We start from the raw sequence: 19,882 nt of genomic DNA, 5'->3' as shown, positions 1-19,882 counted from the left end.
GTACTAATACATTTTTTTTAGTCTGAAAAAAAGCATTAACATTTGATAGACTCCCTTCCCCCCACCTGTATACTACATGTTACTTGGGAAGCTGGAGGAATTCCTAATTTCTTTTGTCTGTTCTCCGATTTCTTAGTTTTTTTCAGCTTAGAATCATACAACTTGAAACCCGGAAGGAACTTAGAGATTCTCTTCAGAAACGCTCATTCTGGGTGAGGTAGCTGAGGCTCAGCAAGGTCTGGGGAGTGGGGCTGGCACCCGTGCCCTGCCTACCCCGCTGTGCTTCTGCAGGGGGCGTGCATAGAGCCGGTCCCCAGCGCTGCCTTCTCCAGCCCTTGCTCGCTACTCTGACGGCTTGGCTACTATAGCATCACTTTGGTTTCTTTTATGGCCTGTATGGACCTTTCCTTTCTGTTAAAAATGAAAACAGTAGTAAAACCACATTGTCTTTGCAAAACTATTAGAAAGTGGAGAAGAGAAATCCACCTAAATCCCAGCATGCTACCACAATTCCCGTTGTGGTTTTTGGTGTGTACTGTTTATTCTTCTGCCTGTTTTTTAATACATATTTTAATTACTGGATTTAGGCGGATGGATTTTTATTTTTTCCGGATTAAGAAATTATTTTAGGGACTTCCCTGGCAGTCCAGTGGTTAAGACTCTGCGCTTCCACTGCAGGGGGCACGGGTTCGATCCATGGGTGGGGAACTAGGATCCTGAATGCCGTGTGGCACAGCCAAAAAATTTTAAAAAAGAAATTATTTTAAAATGCCTTCATAATCCTCAACTTCTTTCCCATTGAACTTTTGCCTTGAAGTCTCTAAACCATCCCTCAAACCCAGTCTCCTGAGTGCACCTTCCTTTTTTTCGGTCAGTGCCACAAATAAAGATCAAGATCAAGAGTTTGATCTTGTTGACTGTAGTGTCTTAAAGTGGTGGGGGCCATGTATTAAGCATGTTTGTAACCTCAGAGCCTAACACCAGTCCCAGCACCGAGGAAACTTTGGGGAAGGTATGCATAGAAGGAAAACTCATTGCACTGCTGAGCCCCTGCACTCTCTGAGCCTCCTTACCGCATCTTTGACTTACCAAACTCTTACTCTGGCCCTTCCTCGTGCCTCTCTGTGGTGTCATGTGGCCACTTAGCAGTGACATGCAGCATCCCAGAAAATACCAGAAACAGTTGTTTTCTTTGCTGGTCAGGTAAGTGGAAGTTCCTTCAACGGTGACTAAGTATGTAATTCAAATACAACCTTTACTTTGATTTTCTCTGGCTAAAATTTCCCATTTCTTTAACCTGAGAATAACTTGTGCTGAGAAGCCACCAATCTCTGCGATAAGCCACCTGTCTCTTTCTCTCAGAGCTCAGCCTCTGTCTGTGTTTTCTTTGTGATCTGGTAGCGTTCCTGAAATGCGGTGAGGTTTAGTGTGTGCCTTCCTTGGATTTAGAAGAAGAGATGTTATCTAGAAAGTTGGTTGATAATAAGTGATTAGGAAGCATGGTGTTTGTTTCTTTGTTTTTGTTTGTGGTGAGAGCTCCGAGAATTTTAGAATGTCTCTCAAATTATACGTTTATCATTGAGGGAAAAGACTAGAAGGGACGAGGCTATGACGGTATCCCCGTCCTGTTTTGTGAGGCCTTGACTGTCCTCTTTCTCCACAGTTGCACTCTGGGAGTTAAGGGTGTTGAAAACAGATGACATCATGAGTTCAGAAGGTCACATTATAACCTGAGATGTAGGTCTAGGTATAATTTGCCAGGAATATATTCGCTTTACTGCCATCTAGTGAAGGAGAGCATCTCGGGGAAAACTTGCGGGAGAAAGTCAAGCGGGGGGCTCATTGGGAGCCTTGTGCCAGCTCTGCTAACCATTAAGCTATTAGCTCACGAGAAGCTTTTATCAGATGCCCAGGAGTATGGTGGTGCTTTGCAATAAAGTCCCTCCTCACTGTTACTTAAGATTCATAAGTCTGAAGCGTTTCAGTTTGCCTAAGAAAGCACACTATTCACATTAGAGGACCATTCCCCGCCCCCGCCCCCCACCCCCCGTTTTGGTTTTAAAAAACATCAAGCCCCCTCTTTGTGTCAAGGTTTTTTCAGCACTCCTAAATGCCTCTCCTTCCGTTTTCTACTGTGGTGATCTGCCTTTTTAGGGTGCAGCTCCTGCCTTGACTGGAAGGAACAGTGACTGTGTATCCATGTTTCTTCTCTGTCAAGTGTGGTTGGAGGGAAAACTGGATCGTCTAATGTCACCAAGTGCTAGCTGTCTTCCTTCCCTGAAAAGTACTCAGTTGTCCTACTTGGTCTCCTGCATTTCCTCCATCACCATTCCCTCTGAGGCAAGTGACACCAAGCAAAACCGCCCACACGTCTCTAGCAGCCAAGTGACCTCTGGCTGTTGTTCTGGCTTTTATCCTTACTAGAGCTCTGTCTGTCACAACCTGGACAGAGTCGAGAGGGTTGCCAGTCTTATGTAGACATGAAGCAAAATTTTGAGCTTCCAGTTTATATATGTAAAATTTGGTGTCTGAATCTCTGGTTGGTTCACTTTGCCTATTGACGCTTTATTGGAATGTTATCATTGTTTATAATTAAGAACTGTTGGAAAATAATAGTTCAGACATAGGCATGTGTCTAAGCTAACTTGAAATATCTTGCTTTTAGCCATTTTTTCTCCACTTTTCCCAGTAATTAAAAATGTGCCTTTGGGAGAAGACTCAAATCAATAGAATTAGAAATGAAAAAGGAGAAGTAACAACTGACACTGCAGAAATACAAACGATCATGAGAAATTACTACAAGCAACTCTATGCCAATAAAATGGACAACCTGGAAGAAATGGACAAATTCTTAGAAATGCACAACCTGCCGAGACTGAACCAGGAAGAAATAGAAAATATGAACAGACCAATCACAAACACTGAAATTGAAACTGTGATTAAAAATCTTCCAACAAACAAAAGCCCAGGACCGGATGGCTTCACAGGCGAATTCTATCAAACATTTAGAGAAGAGCTAACACCTATCCTTCTCAAACTCTTCCAAAATATTGCAGAGGGAGGAACACTCCCCAACTCATTCTACGAGGCCACCATCACCCTGATACCAAAACTAGACAAAGATGTCACAAAGAAAGAAAACTACAGGCCAATATCACTGATGAACATAGATGCAAAAATCCTCAACAAAATACTAGCAAACAGAATCCAACAGCACATTAAAAGGATCATACACCACGATCAAGTGGGGTTTATTCCAGGAATGCAAGGATTCTTCAATATACGCAAATCAATCAACATGATACACCATATTAACAAACTGAAGGAGAAAAACCATATGATCATCTCAGTAGATGCAGAGAAAGTTTCTGACAAAATTCAACACCCATTTATGATAAAAGCCCTGCAGAAAGCAGGCATAGAGGGAACTTTCCTCAACATAATAAAGGCCATATATGACAAACCCACAGCCAACATTGTCTTCAGTGGTAAAAAACTGAAACCATTTCCACTAAGATCAGGAACAAGACAAGGTTGCCCACTCTCACCACTGTTATTCAACATAGTTTTGGAAGTGTTAGCCACAGCAATCAGAGAAGAAAAAGAAATAAAAGGAATCCAAATCGGAAAAGAAGAAGTAAAGCTGTCACTGTTTGCAGATGACATGATACTATACATAGAGAATCCTAAAGATGCTACCAGAAAACTACTAGAGCTAATCAATGAATTTGGTAAAGTAGCAGGATACAAAATTAATGCACAGAAATCTCTTGCATTCCTATACACTAATGATGAAAAATCTGAAAGTGAAATTAAGAAAACACTCCCGTTTACCATTGCAACAAAAAGAATAAAATATCTAGGAATAAACCTACCTAAGGAGACAAAAGACCTGTATGCAGAAAATTATAAGACACTGATGAAAGAAACTAAAGATGATACAAATAGATGGAGAGATATACCATGTTCCTGGATTGGAAGAATCAACATTGTGAAAATGACTCTACTACCCAAAGCAATCTACAGATTCAATGCAATCCCTATCAAACTACCACTGGCATTTTTCACAGAACTAGAACAAAAAATTTCACAATTTGTATGGAAACACAAAAGACCCCGAATAGCCAAAGCAATCTTGAGAACGAAAAATGGAGCTGGAGGAATTAGGCTCCCTGACTTCAGACTATACTACAAAGCTACAGTAATCAAGACAGTTTGGTACTGGCACAGAAACAGAAACATAGATCAATGGAACAGGATAGAAAGCCCAGCGATAAACCCATGCACATATGGTCACCTTATCTTTGATAAAGGAGGCAAGCATATACAGTGGAGAAAAGACAGCCTCTTCAATAAGTGGTGCTGGGAAAACTGGACAGGTACATGTAAAAGTATGAAATTAGAACCCTCCCTAACACCATACACAAAAATAAACTCAAAATGGATTAAAGACCTAAGTGTAAGGCCAGACACTATCAAACTCTTAGAGGAAAACATAGGCAGAACACTCTATGACATAAATCACAGCAAGATCCTTTTTGACCCAGCTCCTAGAGAAATGGAAATAAAAACACAAATAAACAAATGGGACCTAATGAAAGTTAAAAGCTTTTGCACAGCAAAGGAAACCATAAACAAGACCAAAAGACAACCCTCAGAATGGGAGAAAATATTTGCAAATGAAGCAACTGACAAAGGATTAATCTCCAAGATTTACAAGCAGCTCATGCAGCTCAATAACAAAAAAACAAACAACCCAATCCAAAAATGGGCAGGAGACCTAAATAGACATTTCTCCACAGAAGATATACAGATTGCCAACAAACACATGAAAGAATGCTCAACATCATTAATCATTAGAGAAATGCAAATCAAAACTACAATGAGATATCATTTCACACCAGTCAGAATGGCCATCATCAAAAAATCTAGAAACAGTAAATGCTGGAGAGGGTGTGGAGAAAAGGGAACCCTCTTGCACTGTTGGTAGGAATGTAAATGGATACAGCCACTATGGAGGACAGTATGGAGGTTCCTTAAAAAACTAAGACTAGAACTACCATACAACCCAGCAATCCCACTACTGGGCATATACCCTGAGAAAACCGTAATTCAAAAAGAGACATGTACCACAATGTTCACTGCAGCACTATTTACAATAGCCAGGACATGGAAGCAACCTAAGTGCCCATCGACAGATGAATGTATAAAGAAGATGTGGCACATATATACAATGGAATATTACTCAGCCATAAAAAGAAACGAAATTGAGTTATTTGTAGTGAGGTGGATGGAGTTAGAGTCTGTCATACAGAGTGAAGTAAGTCAGAAAGAGAAAAACAAATACAGTATGCTAACACATATATATATATATATATGGAATCTAAGGGAAAAAAAAAAAAGGTCATGAAGAACCTAGGGGCAGGACAGGAATAAAGACACAGACCTACTAGAGAATGGACTTGAGGATATGGGGAGGGGGAAGGGTAAGATGTGACAAAGAGAGAGAGTGGCATGGACATATATACACTACCAAACGTAAAATAGATAGCTAGTGGGAAGCAACTGCATAGCACAGGGAGATCAGCTCTGCTTTGTGACCACCTAGAGGTGTGGGATAGGGAGGGCGGGAGGGAGGGAGATGCAAGAGGGAAGAGATATGGGAACGTATGTATATGTATAACTGATTTACTTTCTTATAAAGCAGAAACTAACACACCATTGTAAAGCAATTATACTCCAATAAAGATGTTTAAAAAAAAAAAATGTGCCTTTGTATTGACCATGTACCATGCCAAAATATGGCTTTGATCTGAAATAGTGTGTATTTGCCCTGAATTTTACAACACTTGCTATTCAGGAGCTAAGGACCTCAAGGATGGTGTTTATAATACTCTGCTAGCTTCATGTGAATGTATAAAAATGGATAATACCTAGGATTACTTTGAGGCTCTTGAGATGATAACAGATGCTTTGTAAATACAGATTGGTGATAAAAATTGCATTAGATAAATGTCACCCCATATTTATACTTACTAAGGACTTGCTTTCTGTCTTTCTCCTTTTTAAAAAACTTTTTCTCTTGGCAGTTCCTTTCAACCTTGCGTTATATAGATTTTGTGCTGCTGCTTATTATGACATTGGATTGTTTCCCATAAGGAATTCGATCATTACCCGTTAGGGACCTCTTTTTATAAATACTTTTATTTATTTATTTTCTGCTATGAGGTATACATGCTTTTCTGGTAAATAAGTCTGAGGTAAGATATTGATAAGAGACCAGAGGAGAGCTTTACATTTATTATATCCTTAATGAAGGAGCTCAGAATATCCTTAATAAATACTGGTGAACTCATGACTGCATTTATCCATCTCTGGTTCTCCAAGGAATAATGGGAAGGGCCACAGCTACAGTAACTCTGCATAATCATCATTGACTCTGACTCTATTGATTGTGATTAACCAAGATGTATGGAAAACAGTTTTAAGTGTGTAGTGCATGGATCTCGTAAGGTCCATTAAGATGTTCATTATTTTTCAATTGATGCATCTTAAGCTGCACTTGATGTTTGTAGTAGTGCATTTCCACAGAAAGACTGCACCGTGGGATTGAGTTCATTTTGTTAATTGCATAATACAACACAGTCATGTTTCACAGAAAACAGTAAATACTCTTGCTTTCATTGATTTGTAATCTTTGATATTACTAAAGAAAGTATGGAGTATGTGTGACTAGCTCCTAAAACCTCTGCATGTTAAGGGCATAAACGTTTCTTGAAATGTGGGCACTGCACTTCTAGGGGCCTCTGCCTAATTGCTTTGTAGGCTTTAAACCACTTCCATCTTCTGAGTTTAAGTCAGAATCGTTCATTCAGTATGTACTAAGCACAGATGAATACTGCAGACACAATCCTTGCTGAGGGGAGGGGTACACATCCCTTGCTCATAGGCCAAAGGGATACAGTTACAGGTGTTTACAGGACAGTGTGAGAGAGGTTAGGGTAGGGGAAGAGCAGGCAGCATAACACACTGACTGGGGAGAGGCACCTAGTGTAGACTCCAAGTCAGGCAGGGTTTCTCCTGAGAAGTGACTTCTCAGTTGGGTCTGGAAGGGATGATTAGGAGTTGGCCAGGCAGAGTTTTTATTTATTTATTTATTTATTTGGCTGCACCAGGTCTTAGTTGCGGCACGCAGGCTCCTTTAGTTGTGGCATTAGGGATCTAGTTCCCCGACCAGGGATCGAACCCGGGCCCCCTGCGTTGGGAGCATGGAGTCTTAACCACTGGACCACCAGGGAAGTCCCCAGGCAGAGTTTTGTATGGAGTAAGGATGCAAGTGACTTGCATAGATTCTGTGGCTCCTCACTCCCAAACCAACGATGGGCATGAAAAGTCCGTTCCAGCATTTATTTTTCTGGTGAGTTGGATGGAATACAGCTTCAGAATCCTTCTCAACACAGGGCGGTAGGCAGCCACTACTGATTTATTGGATTTGACACACAAAGGAAACCATTTGCTGTTCCTGGCCTGAGGCCTCATTAACAAGGCTCCTTTTGGCTGCTGTGAGTACTTGATCAGAATAGACTTGTGACTTTGGGGATGGCTGAGGATGGTATGAGGATGGTCCTGTAGAGGGTGAAGTTTTACCATCCATCCCGTATGTGCTCCCACATCTCCTGTGAAGCATGTGTAGGCGGCACCTTTGCATCTGCCCAGTCCCACGCCCCTTGCCAGCATACTGAGCTTTTATGTTGTTGGCTTCTTGCCTTCCAGTTGAGCTATAGTGGTAGAATTGATGAGTTAGGGTCAGGGGCTATGTCCCACAAGCCTGAGTCACAGTATTGAAAACAGTAAATTCCTTATATTGCACTTAAATGGGGATGGTTCTTAAAAGCCGTATGTGTTTAAAGACACTGATCGGAAGAGGCAGAGTGACTTGTTGGCTAAAGCAGCAGTTAGAGAAAAGCCTGGGGATCCGGTTTGACCCCAGCTGTGCCACTAAAATGTTTCTTGTGACCTTGGGTAAGTCACTTAACCTTACTTCCAGATTCTTAAAACAGTGCCCCAGGTTGTTGTGAAGAGCCTTGAAAAAAATTTTTTTAGCAAATCACTGGCAGCTGGAAGCAAAATGGAACCATCCCCCCACAGCTCCCACCTGCTTGGCTCCTTAGACGAGAAAGGTTCAGGGTTGTTTGCAGCTATACAACATTTCTTCCATTTTCTTCAGGTCTCCTAGTCCAAATAAGTAGTCTGCTTATTGGAAATGTACTAGTTAATGAAAGCTCTTCAGTGGTAAATCATTTTAAATTGGCAGTTGCTCTGGTGTGCCGAGCTTGAAAGAGGCTCTATTCCCATTCTTTCAACAAAAAATCAGCTGTGGTCTCTGACCTATTTATTTGGAGGTAAACTCAACCTTGCCAAGCATAAAAAATGACTGGGGAAAGCATACGCTTCACTGGTCCGTGCCGTGGGCCGGGGCATCCTTACTCCTCTGGAGAAGGCTTCTTTCTTCCTCAGTTTTTCTTTAGTGTTCTTACATCAGCTAATATATTAGTCGCAGTTGTACTTTGCACAGACACTAATTAGAGAGCCATCAACATTGGGGTCCAAAAGGCTCACTGACAATGCAACTGTCATACTGGTGTCTTAATTGGTTGAGTGTAATTGTCATTAGGCAGCCATAAAGACATCTGGAGCTCTGGAGAAAAATCAGCCCTTTTCCCTACCTCCCTTTCCTATCTGTTCTTGCTTCTCCTGGCCAACGTTATTAAGCGCTTTTAGATCACATTTAGAGTTTGGTCCAGGTCCCTCTGCCCCAACCAATGTTTTACCCTCATGAAAATGTCTGTTTCTTTAGCACGAGTTCATTAACACAGTCTGAGCACCACTGCTATGGTTGCTTTCATGTGTTAGATTTTAGAGCCTATTGCTGAGTCATCATGTAGTACCTGCTGAAATAGGATATTTATTCTCTTTTCCCATCATAAAGGAGACACCGAGTCTTTTATATTTGTCTCGTGAGTTGTTTTGCAGCATTTATGCTATTATCATGCTCTCTGGCCATGAAGAATGGAGTTGATTTAAACGGATATATATGGAAAATTTCATGTTTACCAAAATAATTTAGCTTATTCCGTGTTTTATAGAGAGGTTTTAATCACTTTGGAAGTAAATGCAAGAAGTCTGACGCATCTCGACGTGTGCGTTCCGGGTGTTTCACTGATCATTAGCACTAGAAGGTGGGCAGCAGAAAGAAAAGGAGATGCCACTCAAACCAGCTGGGGACCCCCTTCTTTCAGTTGTGTGTAAGGCACTGTGATGGAGGCTGTGGCATTGAGGTAGGGCGTTCACGAGGACTTCACGGTCAGGGTGAGGAGACGTGGGATGTAGCAGTGAACGCCATTTCTTCAGGTCCAAGGGCACAGTAGTTGAGTCAGAGAGGCTTCATGGAGGTGGAGGGCCTGGGCTAGGCCTTGAGATGTTGGTGGGCTTGAGTGAGGTAGGTGGTTCTCAATCTTGGTGGCACTTTGGGAAACACTGTTGTCTGGTTCCACCCCCAGAGAGTCAGATTTCATTGATCTGGTGTGCCCTTGGGTATTGGGAGTTTTAAAAGCATCCCAGGTGACTCTAATGGGTAGCCAAGGTTGACCCACCCAGCTGGGTCATGGGGAGGGAAGGGGCCCCAGAAAGGTGGAGCCAAGGTGCAGAGGCACCTGTGGTGTGGAAGCCAGTGAATGGCAGGCCTGGCTAGAGGCCAGCTCATGCTAAGGAAGAGGAGAAAACGAGGCTGGAAGATGGGTGGAGGCCAGGTTACGGAGAGTTCTCAGTGCCTGGCCGGTGGTTAAAGCTTCATTCAAGTGTGGTGTTGAGGCCTCAAGATTTACAGAGGGCTTCCTAGGTGTCAAGTACTACTCTGGTTCTACTGTTCTGGTCACTGGATCAACATCAGTGAGCAAGACCCAACCCCTGACCTTAGAAGCTTGTGAGTTCGTAGGGGAGATGAACAGTCAGATGAATACACATGTACACACACAACTTGCCACGAGAGGAAAGTCTAGGCCGCTGTCACGGTAGATGATAAGGCTCGGGGTCTAGTGTGGAGGGCGAGGGAGGAAGGGAGAGAGATCCACGTAGTCAGGTATTTTTGAGGGCTGGCTGCAGGTGGGCGAGGCTCAGGAGTGAGGAGGCTGCCGTGGGGCGGCTGGGAGGTGATGAGGGAGCTGCAGCCGGTGGCAGCCTGGGAACGAGAAGAGCAGGAAGGGCGTGGTGGCTGCATGTGTAGCAGTGTGGGTGGCGGGGGAAGGAGGTATTGGGGAGCCCCCCGGTTCTGTACCAGTGACCTGGGATGGATGCTGTCACTGACAGAATCAGGAACTTGCAACAGGCCAGTCTGGTTGTGGGCTGAGGCTTTTTGAGGAGAGCACGTGTTTAATTTTAGGTGGGTGGAATTGCAGTGGGAAGGGGACAACCTCATGGAAGAAAAGGCTGGTCGGGAGCCTTTTAGATGTTAAAAGATGCTCCTCTCTGTGTGACCTCTGCCCTCCGTCTCTCCTCTTCCCCCAAAAGAGAGAGACAAATTGTATTTCATAGCTCACGGTTGTGTGGTTCAGCAGTTTTTCAAGTTTTGGTTTGGTTGTTGTTGCTTTACTTTGGAACTCCTTGTGTAAAGGGAGCTTGCGGATGGTGGAGCTCAGGCCACCCAAATCCTGTCCTCTCTACCCACTAAGGGGGCACCTCAAAGGACCACGTGAAGATGGCTGGTGTGGTCCCATATACAGGTCATAAGAAATGGAATGACCAAGACTGATGGAAAGGAAATACATTTTCCTGGTTTGTGTACTTCTTTCTCTCAAAGTTCCTGAGTCCTCTGATCTCCTGAGTTCCCTCTGTCTTTCACTTACCTTCTCTGTATTTCTGAAAGATGTTGCCATCCTTCTTACCCTTCTTTTCTGAATTGGCTGGTTCCTTTCACATAGAATTTAACCTTAAGAATCTAATAATCATACACAGCCTAGAAATTCAACCATGTTATCTTTGTTGAGTGTCTCTGTTGCTAAGCATGTGGCCTTATTGCAGGGAATGCTCGAGTCATTTTTAGGGTGTCAGGGTGAGCCTGGTAGTTTTGGTGCAGTGCAGTGTGTGTTCTTATGGAGGTTTCCTCATTGAAGGTGATCTGGAGCACTGCCTGGAGGGTCTGGGAGCCAGCGGCCGTGCTTTGGCCATGGCGATATCAATATCTGCCTTTGCTTGTGCATCGCCAGGTGTAATGACACTCATGGAGTGAGCGTTTCTATTTACTGGAGGATCAGTGGTCACACAGAGGCCCATCAGTCCAGTTTTAGAAAGCACGTCTCTCCTATTTGCCTCTTTACACTACGCATACCTCTCCAGGCACTGTCCTACAGGGAGAGTCCAGTGCTCCCACCTAGAGAATGTGTGTGACAGAATGGCCTTTGAATTCATAATGTATGTATTTGCTGTCAACTAATAGTTTGAGGGAAACACTGCTACATTTAGTAAATGAAGCATTCCTGAATCAGAATATTCCCAGTTTCTTTATTAAGGAACCTCACATGAGAAATTCATCTATAACTACTTCATAGGTGCATCATGTCATAGACTTCAGTAATTAAATAAATCTTGGAGTTATCTTGTTCGATTCTACGCTTGTAATGTGAGATCAAAGAAGGAACTATGGCTTGGCCTCAGGAAGACTGAACACCTTTACAGTTGTCTGCCTGTCTCTGTGTTTGTGTGGGTTCATCATGAGCCTCTTACCCCGTTTCTTTTTTTTTTTTTTTTTAATCTTTATTGGAGTATAATTGCTTCACAATGCTCTGTTAGTTTCTGTTGTACAACAAAGTGAATCAGCCATATGCATACATATATCCCCATATCCCCTCCCTCCTGAGCCTCCCTCTAGGTCGTCACAAAGCACCGAGCTGATCTCCCTGTACTCAGCCATAAAAAGAAACGAAATTGAGTTATTTGTAGTGAGGTGGGTAGACCTAGAGTCTGTCATGCAGAGTGAAGTAAGAGAAAGAGAAAAACAAATACCGTATGCTAACGCATATATATGGAATCTTAAAAAAAAAAAAAAAAGGTACTGATGAACCTAGTGGCAGGGCGGGAATAAAGACGTAGACATAGAGAATGGACTTGAGGACACGGGGCCAGAGGGGAGAGGTGGAAGCTGGGGTGAAGTGAGAGTAGCATCGATATACATACGTTACCCTGTTTCTAACATGCTTTCCCACAGTTGCTTTACATGTTGAATCAAACCCCCTGTAGCAGATGTGAGGAACTTAGCATAGATACCTCAATGGCAGCCAGCGCACCACCTCATCATCTGGCCATTCCATTATCGTCGGGGCCTGGTGTCTGAGCAGGTTCTGGCCCTGCCTTGGCTTTGATGGAGTGAGGCATTTGCTGGAGTGGCAGGAGTAATCGGAGAGAGTGAGTGCTTCTGTCCTCTAAGCGGGCAAAACCGGGGGGTGTCATACGTTTCGGCAGGAGCTTTTTATGAGAAGGCAGCGCTGTCTGGCTGCTAAACGCAAGATTTAATTGTTTCAGCAAATCAATTAGTCTTTAGGGACTTTCATCAGTCAAATCTGATGCATGGATGAAGTATTAGAAAGCTTGTGCCTGGAAGACCATTAGTCCTTAGCAGTTCCCTCTGTCTTGCGTGTGTGCATCTGTGTGTAAATAGTGTGGCTTCTACACATTTCTGCTAGTGATCCCTTTACTGAGAGGACTTGAGGTAGCAGATTGGTTATAATAGTCAAAAAGGAAAAACAAGGAGATCTTGCTACCCAATTTTTTATTACAGTATTCTCATTTGAAATTGCCCCCATTGTGTTATGAGAACAGGAAACGTGCTCTCGGCCTTTCTGTTACGGAGTTGCCATTTCCTCTTGTTGGAGTGACTCATGTAAACAGTGTTGCCACAGTGGCTCCACACCGTCCAGATCTGACTCCTGTGTCATTTTAAGGCTCCCCCATTCTCTCCACGGTGGCCCTGCTCTTCACTCCCCATTTGGAACCAGGCGTGTCCTTCTTTTCCAGATATACATCAGGGGACGTGAGGGTGTGGGACACCCGCACCTGGGACTACACAGCCCCCTTCCTGGAATCGGACTATGAGGAGGATGAGCCTGGAATGCAGCCATATGTCTCCTTTGTGAGGATAAACAGCTCGCTGGCGGTAGCAGCTTATGAGGATGGTAAGTAACCACAACCCTCCTCCCTGTTAAGAGAAAAAAAAAAAAAAGCTTGACAAAAATTAAGCAGCTGTGGCCGGCTCCACCCATAATCCCTCCATACATACATGTGGGCACACACATGTTCACACACACACCTTTATTCTTGCCTTTATGTGAAGAAGTTGGCCAACAACCCTCAATGCATTAGTAGGCACTGGAACACAGCGCCCTTTCAAACTGGTGTTTAATTCCTACTGGAACTGTAGGGCTGGGTTTTAGAGCCAGACACAAGGCTGGCCAAGCCATCTTAAGCAAATAACTTGTTTGGTGTTAAATATACTTGGCCTACTTTTCCTTTAGTCTCTGCTTGATCCAGAGCGAACAGTGAGAAGAGGATAGACATAGATAATCTGTTGACAAATATGGAAATAGAAAAATAAAAGCAGGGCCGACCCTACCTTTTCCTGGCACTTACATACCATACGAGATAATTGATGGTAATATGTTGTCTCTCTGGGACCAACAGAATTCTTTTTGTGTGTGGGCAACTGTGGATTTACAGAACTAGGTAAGAAGAGTGTAATAATTTTGATGGCCGTGATATTGTATACTACCTCTCATGCTCCTAACTTCCATTACGTTGTAAAGTTTGAGTCTCCAAAAGCTTTGTCTCCCCACTTGCCTGAAAGTTGGATCACATGATATTTCAGAATGTTAGCGTTCCTGTCATGGCATGGTTGCAGATCTTCAGAGGTAGCTCAGAGGGACAAAACTGTAGTAAAGGAGCTGACAGGGAATTTTATATCCATATGCCATTTAAGAAATAAAAATTAGAGCTGAAATATTAAATATTTCCATTTTATTACTTTAACAACATGAACTCTGTTTTTTTGGTTTGACATTAGTCGGGCACCATTGATGGATTTTCCTTTCAGCCTCTAGAAATTCAGCTAAGCTGTCTCTGGGGTATGTCATAGTTCGTGTATGTTTGTTAACATCCTGGATAGATAACATAAGAGCAGCTTGAGTGTGATTCCTGTGTGCCAAATTATCAATGAGGTTTTTTTCAAACAACTCTGCAGAGGTTGTAATACGTTTAAGTTAGAATCATATACAGTTTTAGAACCATCCAGTAGCCTCTTCCTGCCACACACACATTCTTCTTCAGATCGGGAAACTGAGGTCCAAAGAAGCCGACTAAGTTATTTCATTGAGGTTGAATCATTCATCAGTAGCTAATCCAGAACTTTGGTTGTGTCTTCTAGGCCGTGCCAGGGATGTAGTGCTGTTTATGTAATAACTCCACAGAGACACTTATAAAGAGGTGCGTCTCATATTTTTGCACCCTCACATCTCATATCTTGTGAGCTTGAAAATACAGCTTTTGGTGATGTGCAAGTGTGCTGCTGGTTTTAGTTTGTTGGTTAGAATTGTAGTTGTCACCCTTATCCCTGTCGTTGCACAGAAATATTAGGAAACCTTGTAGATAGGCTAGGGAAACTTCTTTTTTTCAGTAAATACTTGGCAAATAATTGTCATAACGTATTTTAAATACTTGGTTTAAAAAAATTTCGTAGTTAAAATTCAAACAAAGCACAAAAGGATAATATATAAAAGAAAACGTGTACAAAAGAAGTTGAAGTGTTCCCTCCTGTTCCCCTACTCCTAGTTCCTCTCACGTTTCACACATGTGTCCCACTCTTTGTACTCTTCTGCATGTTGCTTTTTCACCTAATGACACATCTTGGGATCTTTCCATATTAGCACTTATAGGTAAACCCTGTTCTTTTTCAGCTTGTATAGTATTGCATTATGTGGCTGTACTATAATTTATTTATTAGGGCCCTTAGCGATGCACATTTGGATTGGTTTTTGTTGTTGTTGTTGTTATTAAAAGCAGTGCTGCAAAACAATATCCTTGAACAAGTATCATGATGGACTTGTGCAAGTATAGTCACAGGGTAAATTACCAGTAATTACCGGATTGGAGGCTACAGATGCTTTACATTTTCATAAATACTGCCAGATTGCCCTCCAAAAAGGTTTCACTAGTTTATAGTCTCACTAAAAGTATATGAGAATGACTGCTTCCTCATGCTTGTCTGATAGGTGGACATGGTATTTCACTGTTGTTTTTGTTTACCTTTCTTTATATAAGTATATATATGAACTTCTTTTCATTGTGTTTTTAGGTGTTTGTATTTCTTTCTCTGCAAATTGTTTCCCCATTTTCTTTGGGTTGTTATCTTCTGCAGTTGAAAATAAAGGGCTAAGGAAATAACCCTTGTCATTGATTTTATATATTTTTTCAGTTTGTCACTTATTCTGCAATGGACTTTGTTTATGGTTTATTTTTCTAGACAGTAGTTATGTGTGTATGTGTATATGTGATTTTAATTTTTTAATCCATAAATGAGTGGGTTTTATTTTGTAATTTAATGCATTTGACTAAGTAATACATTTTAAGGGATGTAAGGTCAAGCTAATATATAAAGTTATGCATTGCGAAGTCTTGCTTCTACCCATTTTTGTCCACTCCATTCTAAAGCAACCATATTTTTTAGTTTGTTTTTTATCCTTCCAGTATTTCCTTATTGTAAATACAAGTAAGTATTAGTATCTATTCATATTCTCTCCTCACCCCCCTTTTTAAACAAAAGATAGCATACTACTTTATATCATTTCATACCTTGGTTTTTTTCATTTAATGGCTTATTTTTTTTTTTTTTTTTTTTTTTTTTTTTTTTTTTTTTTTTTTTTTTTTTTTAAGAAGGCAGCACTTCATTTTTTTTTTTTTTTAGAAGGAGGGAGCTAGTATTTTTTTTTTTTAATAATGTCTCTTTATTCTTTTTTTTAAAATTAATTAATTAATTAATTTATGGCTGTGTTGGGTCTTCGTTTCTGTGCGAGGGCTTCCTCCAGTTGTGGCAAGTGGGGTCCACTCTTCATCGCGGTGCGCGGGCCTCTCACCATCGCGGCCTCTCTTGTTGCGGAGCACAGGCTCCAGACGCGCAGGCTCAGCAATCGTGGCTCACGGGCCCAGTCGCTCCACGGCATGTGGGATCTTCCCAGACCAGGGCTCGAACCCATGTCCCCCGCATTGGCAGGCAGATTCCCAACCACTGCGCCACCAGGGAAGCCCGTATCTTTTTTTTAATTGGATAAATTTGACATGTAACATTGTGTAAGTTTAAGATGTATAGTGTGTTACTTTGATACATTTATATACTGTAATATGACTGCCATTATAGTGATATTATCACATTACATAATTATAGTACAATATTGTTATCTGTATTCATTATACTATACATTAGAACCCTGTGGTTTATTCACCACTTGTCACAAGTTTGTACCTTGAAACACCATCAATCTTATCCCGCCTACCCCCCCACCCCCTGGTAACCACCGTTTTACTCCGTTTTTTTTTTTTTTTTAAACAGGTTTGACTTTTTTAGATTTCACATGTAGGTGATACCATACAGTACTTGTCTTTCTCTGTCTGACTTATCTCACTTAGCATAATAAGCTCAACGTCCATCCACCTTGTTGAAAATGGCAGGATTTCCTTCTTTCTCATGGCTGAATAATATTTTATTGTGTATGTATATCACGTCTTTTTAATCCATTCATCCATTGATGGGCATTTGGCTTGTATCCATACCTTGGCTATTGTAAATAATGCTGTAATAAACCTGGGAATGCTTACATCTCGTTAATGACATAGCTTGAAACGTTGTCCACGTCAGTGTATGGAGAAGATGCTCCTTTTTCATGGTATTCCATTGTGTACAAGCACTGTGGTTTATTTACACAGTCCTTTATTGAGGAACAGTTGTGTTATGCTTTTGCTATTACAGTGTGGTAGTGAAAAGCCTCGTACATATGACATTTCATGTGAATGCAGGAAGGATTATTTCCTACAAAAATGTCTGGGTCAAAAGGTGGATGCAAATGGGCTTATATTATTTTGCACTCGAACCAGCAGGGTATGAAGTTGTGCCCATTTTCTCAGCAAAGTATGTTTCAGACTGTTCAGTATTTGTCACTTTGATAGATAAGAAATGGTTTCCAAATGTTTCAACTTACATTTCTCTTAGTGTGAGAGAGGTTGAATTTTTTCACATGTGTACCTGCTACTTGTAATTCTTTTTTCTTCTGTTACTGTTAGGGCTTAAAAAATTTTTTTTTATTGAGATGATACTATATAAATTTCAGGTGTACAACATAGTGATTCACAATTTTTAAAGGTTGTACTCCATTTATAGTTATTATAAAATATTGACTATATTCCCTATGCTGTACAATATATCCTGGTAGCTTATTTATTTTATACGTAGTAGTTTGTCCCTCTTAAACCCCTATCCCATCTTGCCCCAGCTGTCCCTCCCCCTTTCCCTCTCCCAGTAGTAACCACTAGTTTATTCTCTGTATCTGTGAGTCTGTTTCCTTTTTGTTGTATTTGCTAGTTTGTTTTATTTTTAAGATTCCACATATAAGTGAGATCATACAGTATCTGTCTTTCTCTGTCTGACTTATTTCACTTAGCATAATGCCCTCTAAGTCCATCCATGTTGTTGCAAATGGCAAAATTCCATTCTTTTTTTATGGCTGAGTAGTATTCCATTGTGTGTGTGTGTGTGTGTGTGTGTGTGTGTGTGTGTACACACCACATCTTTACCCATTCATCTATTGATGGACAATTAGGTTGCTTCCATATCTTGGCTATTGTAAATAATGCTGCTGTGAAGATTGGGGTGCATGTATCTTTTCAAATTAATATTTTCATTTTTTTCAAATATATACCCGGGAGTGGAATTGCTTAGTCATATGGTAGTTATATTTTTAGTTTTTTGAGGAACCTCCATACTGTTTTCCACAGTGGCTGCACCAATTTACATTCCCACCAGCAGTGTATAAGGGTTCCCTTTTCTCCACATCCTCGCCAACATTTGTTACTTGTGTTCTTTTGGATGATAGTGTTATGGCTTATCTTTATATTTGAATCTTGACCAGTATAGAGTTCATCCTAGAATAGTATATGAATCTGATTATATCTTTCCAGCATCTCTTATTAGAAAGCCCATCTCTCCCTCACTGGTTTGAGGTGCTGCCTTTACAAGTTGCATATGAAACTTTTAGTATTTCCGTCTGTTTCTGGATGTTACATTCTGTTCAGTTGATCTGTCTAGTTGTTTACACTTACATCATCACGTTTGTCTGTCTTATTATTTTGGGTTTCATTTTACCCTTCTGTGGGTAAAATCTATAGTACTTCCTTGGCTGCATCGTTTACATTGAAATCTTTGCTTTGTCTTGAATTCCTTTTGGTATTAGGATTGTTTCTTTGATAAAAGCTCTTGTGTTTTCTTGCTCCTCTCTCACTCAGCTTGTTTTGCCAGTCTGATGGGAATTGTTACTTTCTGAGATAAGCAACAACTTCTCATTCCCCCCTCCAACCTCACCCCAGACCTCAGGTGGCATTGTCTTTGGTCTTACTTCAGTTTAACAGATTGTCACTATGGTATTTGTACCAACATACTCCTGAGTAACTACTGGGCAAAGACAGGTTGAAATAATCAAACACACATTTTGTATTGTTGCTTTCTAGGAGCAGGGAACATGCGCTTCTTAGGCAGTGCCATAGCACAAAGGAAATTCACCTCGTGAGGTCTGAAATTCGTGACTGTGCCCCACAGAAAAGAAGAATAAGATAATAAAATGAGTCAGTGAACTTCAGCTCCCTGTTTGTGCCAAAGGGAAGCTCTGTAGCCATTGAGACCCCCTTGATGGTCTGTCTGTACACATATTCTCCGCAGAAGGAGTCAGGTCCAGAGGGAGAGATGGAAACTGCTTTGGGAAAAAGTTAGTCATCCCCACGTCCTTTTTAGCCTCCTGGCCCTGCAGGAACACTGTACACCCACCTGGGGTGTTGAGATTTGGCAAGATGATCCACAGTTGTGATTTTTTGAATTCCAACCCACTGGCCTCATATTTCTTCTGCCTTGTTTCCGATTGTCAGCACTGGCCGTCCTCCAGTTTGATTTTACCACTAATTGTGTTGCACGTTACCGTACCGAAATGAATCAAATCAAAATGCTTTTCCTGGAGCATTAGATAAAGCAGGCGAAGGTTCTGAGTAATGAGCAGATGCTACTAATGCAGGGACAGTGCAGACCTTGCCAGGACTCCATCTGCTCCATGCTTGCCTGCCTTTGGCCTCGAGCCACAGCATTAGGGAATGGCAGAATACTCGAAACCCGCTCCCTGTTCAGAGTTTGTCACGAAAACTCACTCTTTGGTGAGAAATGAGATTACACAGTTCTTAGGTGCAAAGAAGTTCTTATTTGTCCCCGTCAGTGGAGAGAGGAGAGACAAGACCCAGTGCACATTAGCATGTGGAAGCCTAGATAGGACAGCCAACAGTCGTCTTTCTGTGGTGCCATCAAGCAAGGCAAAGTGGCTTATCCACTCCTGCAGCACTCCTAGTGCAATTGTCTGAATACACGCATGCTCCATTGTCCAGGGCTGTGCCTGACCTGGGCCGAAGTGACTATGATTTCTCATTTACTGTTGTACACACAATGGATGGGAGTGGGTCTCTCCAAGCTTCTTTTTAGCAGTGAACAGTAGGACCATATTTTAGACGGCTATAGAGACTAGGTGCTTCTAAAGTTTTA

General features: G+C 41.7%; 1 protein-coding gene across 1 annotated transcript in view; it reads left to right on the top strand.

Moving 5' to 3' along the window:
* The window catches only part of FBXW8 (F-box and WD repeat domain containing 8), a 130,553-nt gene that overhangs the window by 35,509 nt on the left and 75,162 nt on the right, over positions 1-19,882 (top strand). Inside the window, exon 5 of the mRNA XM_036824077.1 lies at positions 13,066-13,223. Within this exon, the coding sequence (XP_036679972.1) occupies positions 13,066-13,223 (158 nt within the window). The remainder of the gene's footprint in view (positions 1-13,065; positions 13,224-19,882) is intronic.

Source organism: Balaenoptera musculus, chromosome 14 (genome assembly GCF_009873245.2).
Source record: "Balaenoptera musculus isolate JJ_BM4_2016_0621 chromosome 14, mBalMus1.pri.v3, whole genome shotgun sequence".
NCBI lineage: Eukaryota > Metazoa > Chordata > Mammalia > Artiodactyla > Balaenopteridae > Balaenoptera > Balaenoptera musculus.
Note: the sequence above shows the minus strand (reverse complement) of the source record. Positions and strands in the feature narration are given on the sequence as shown.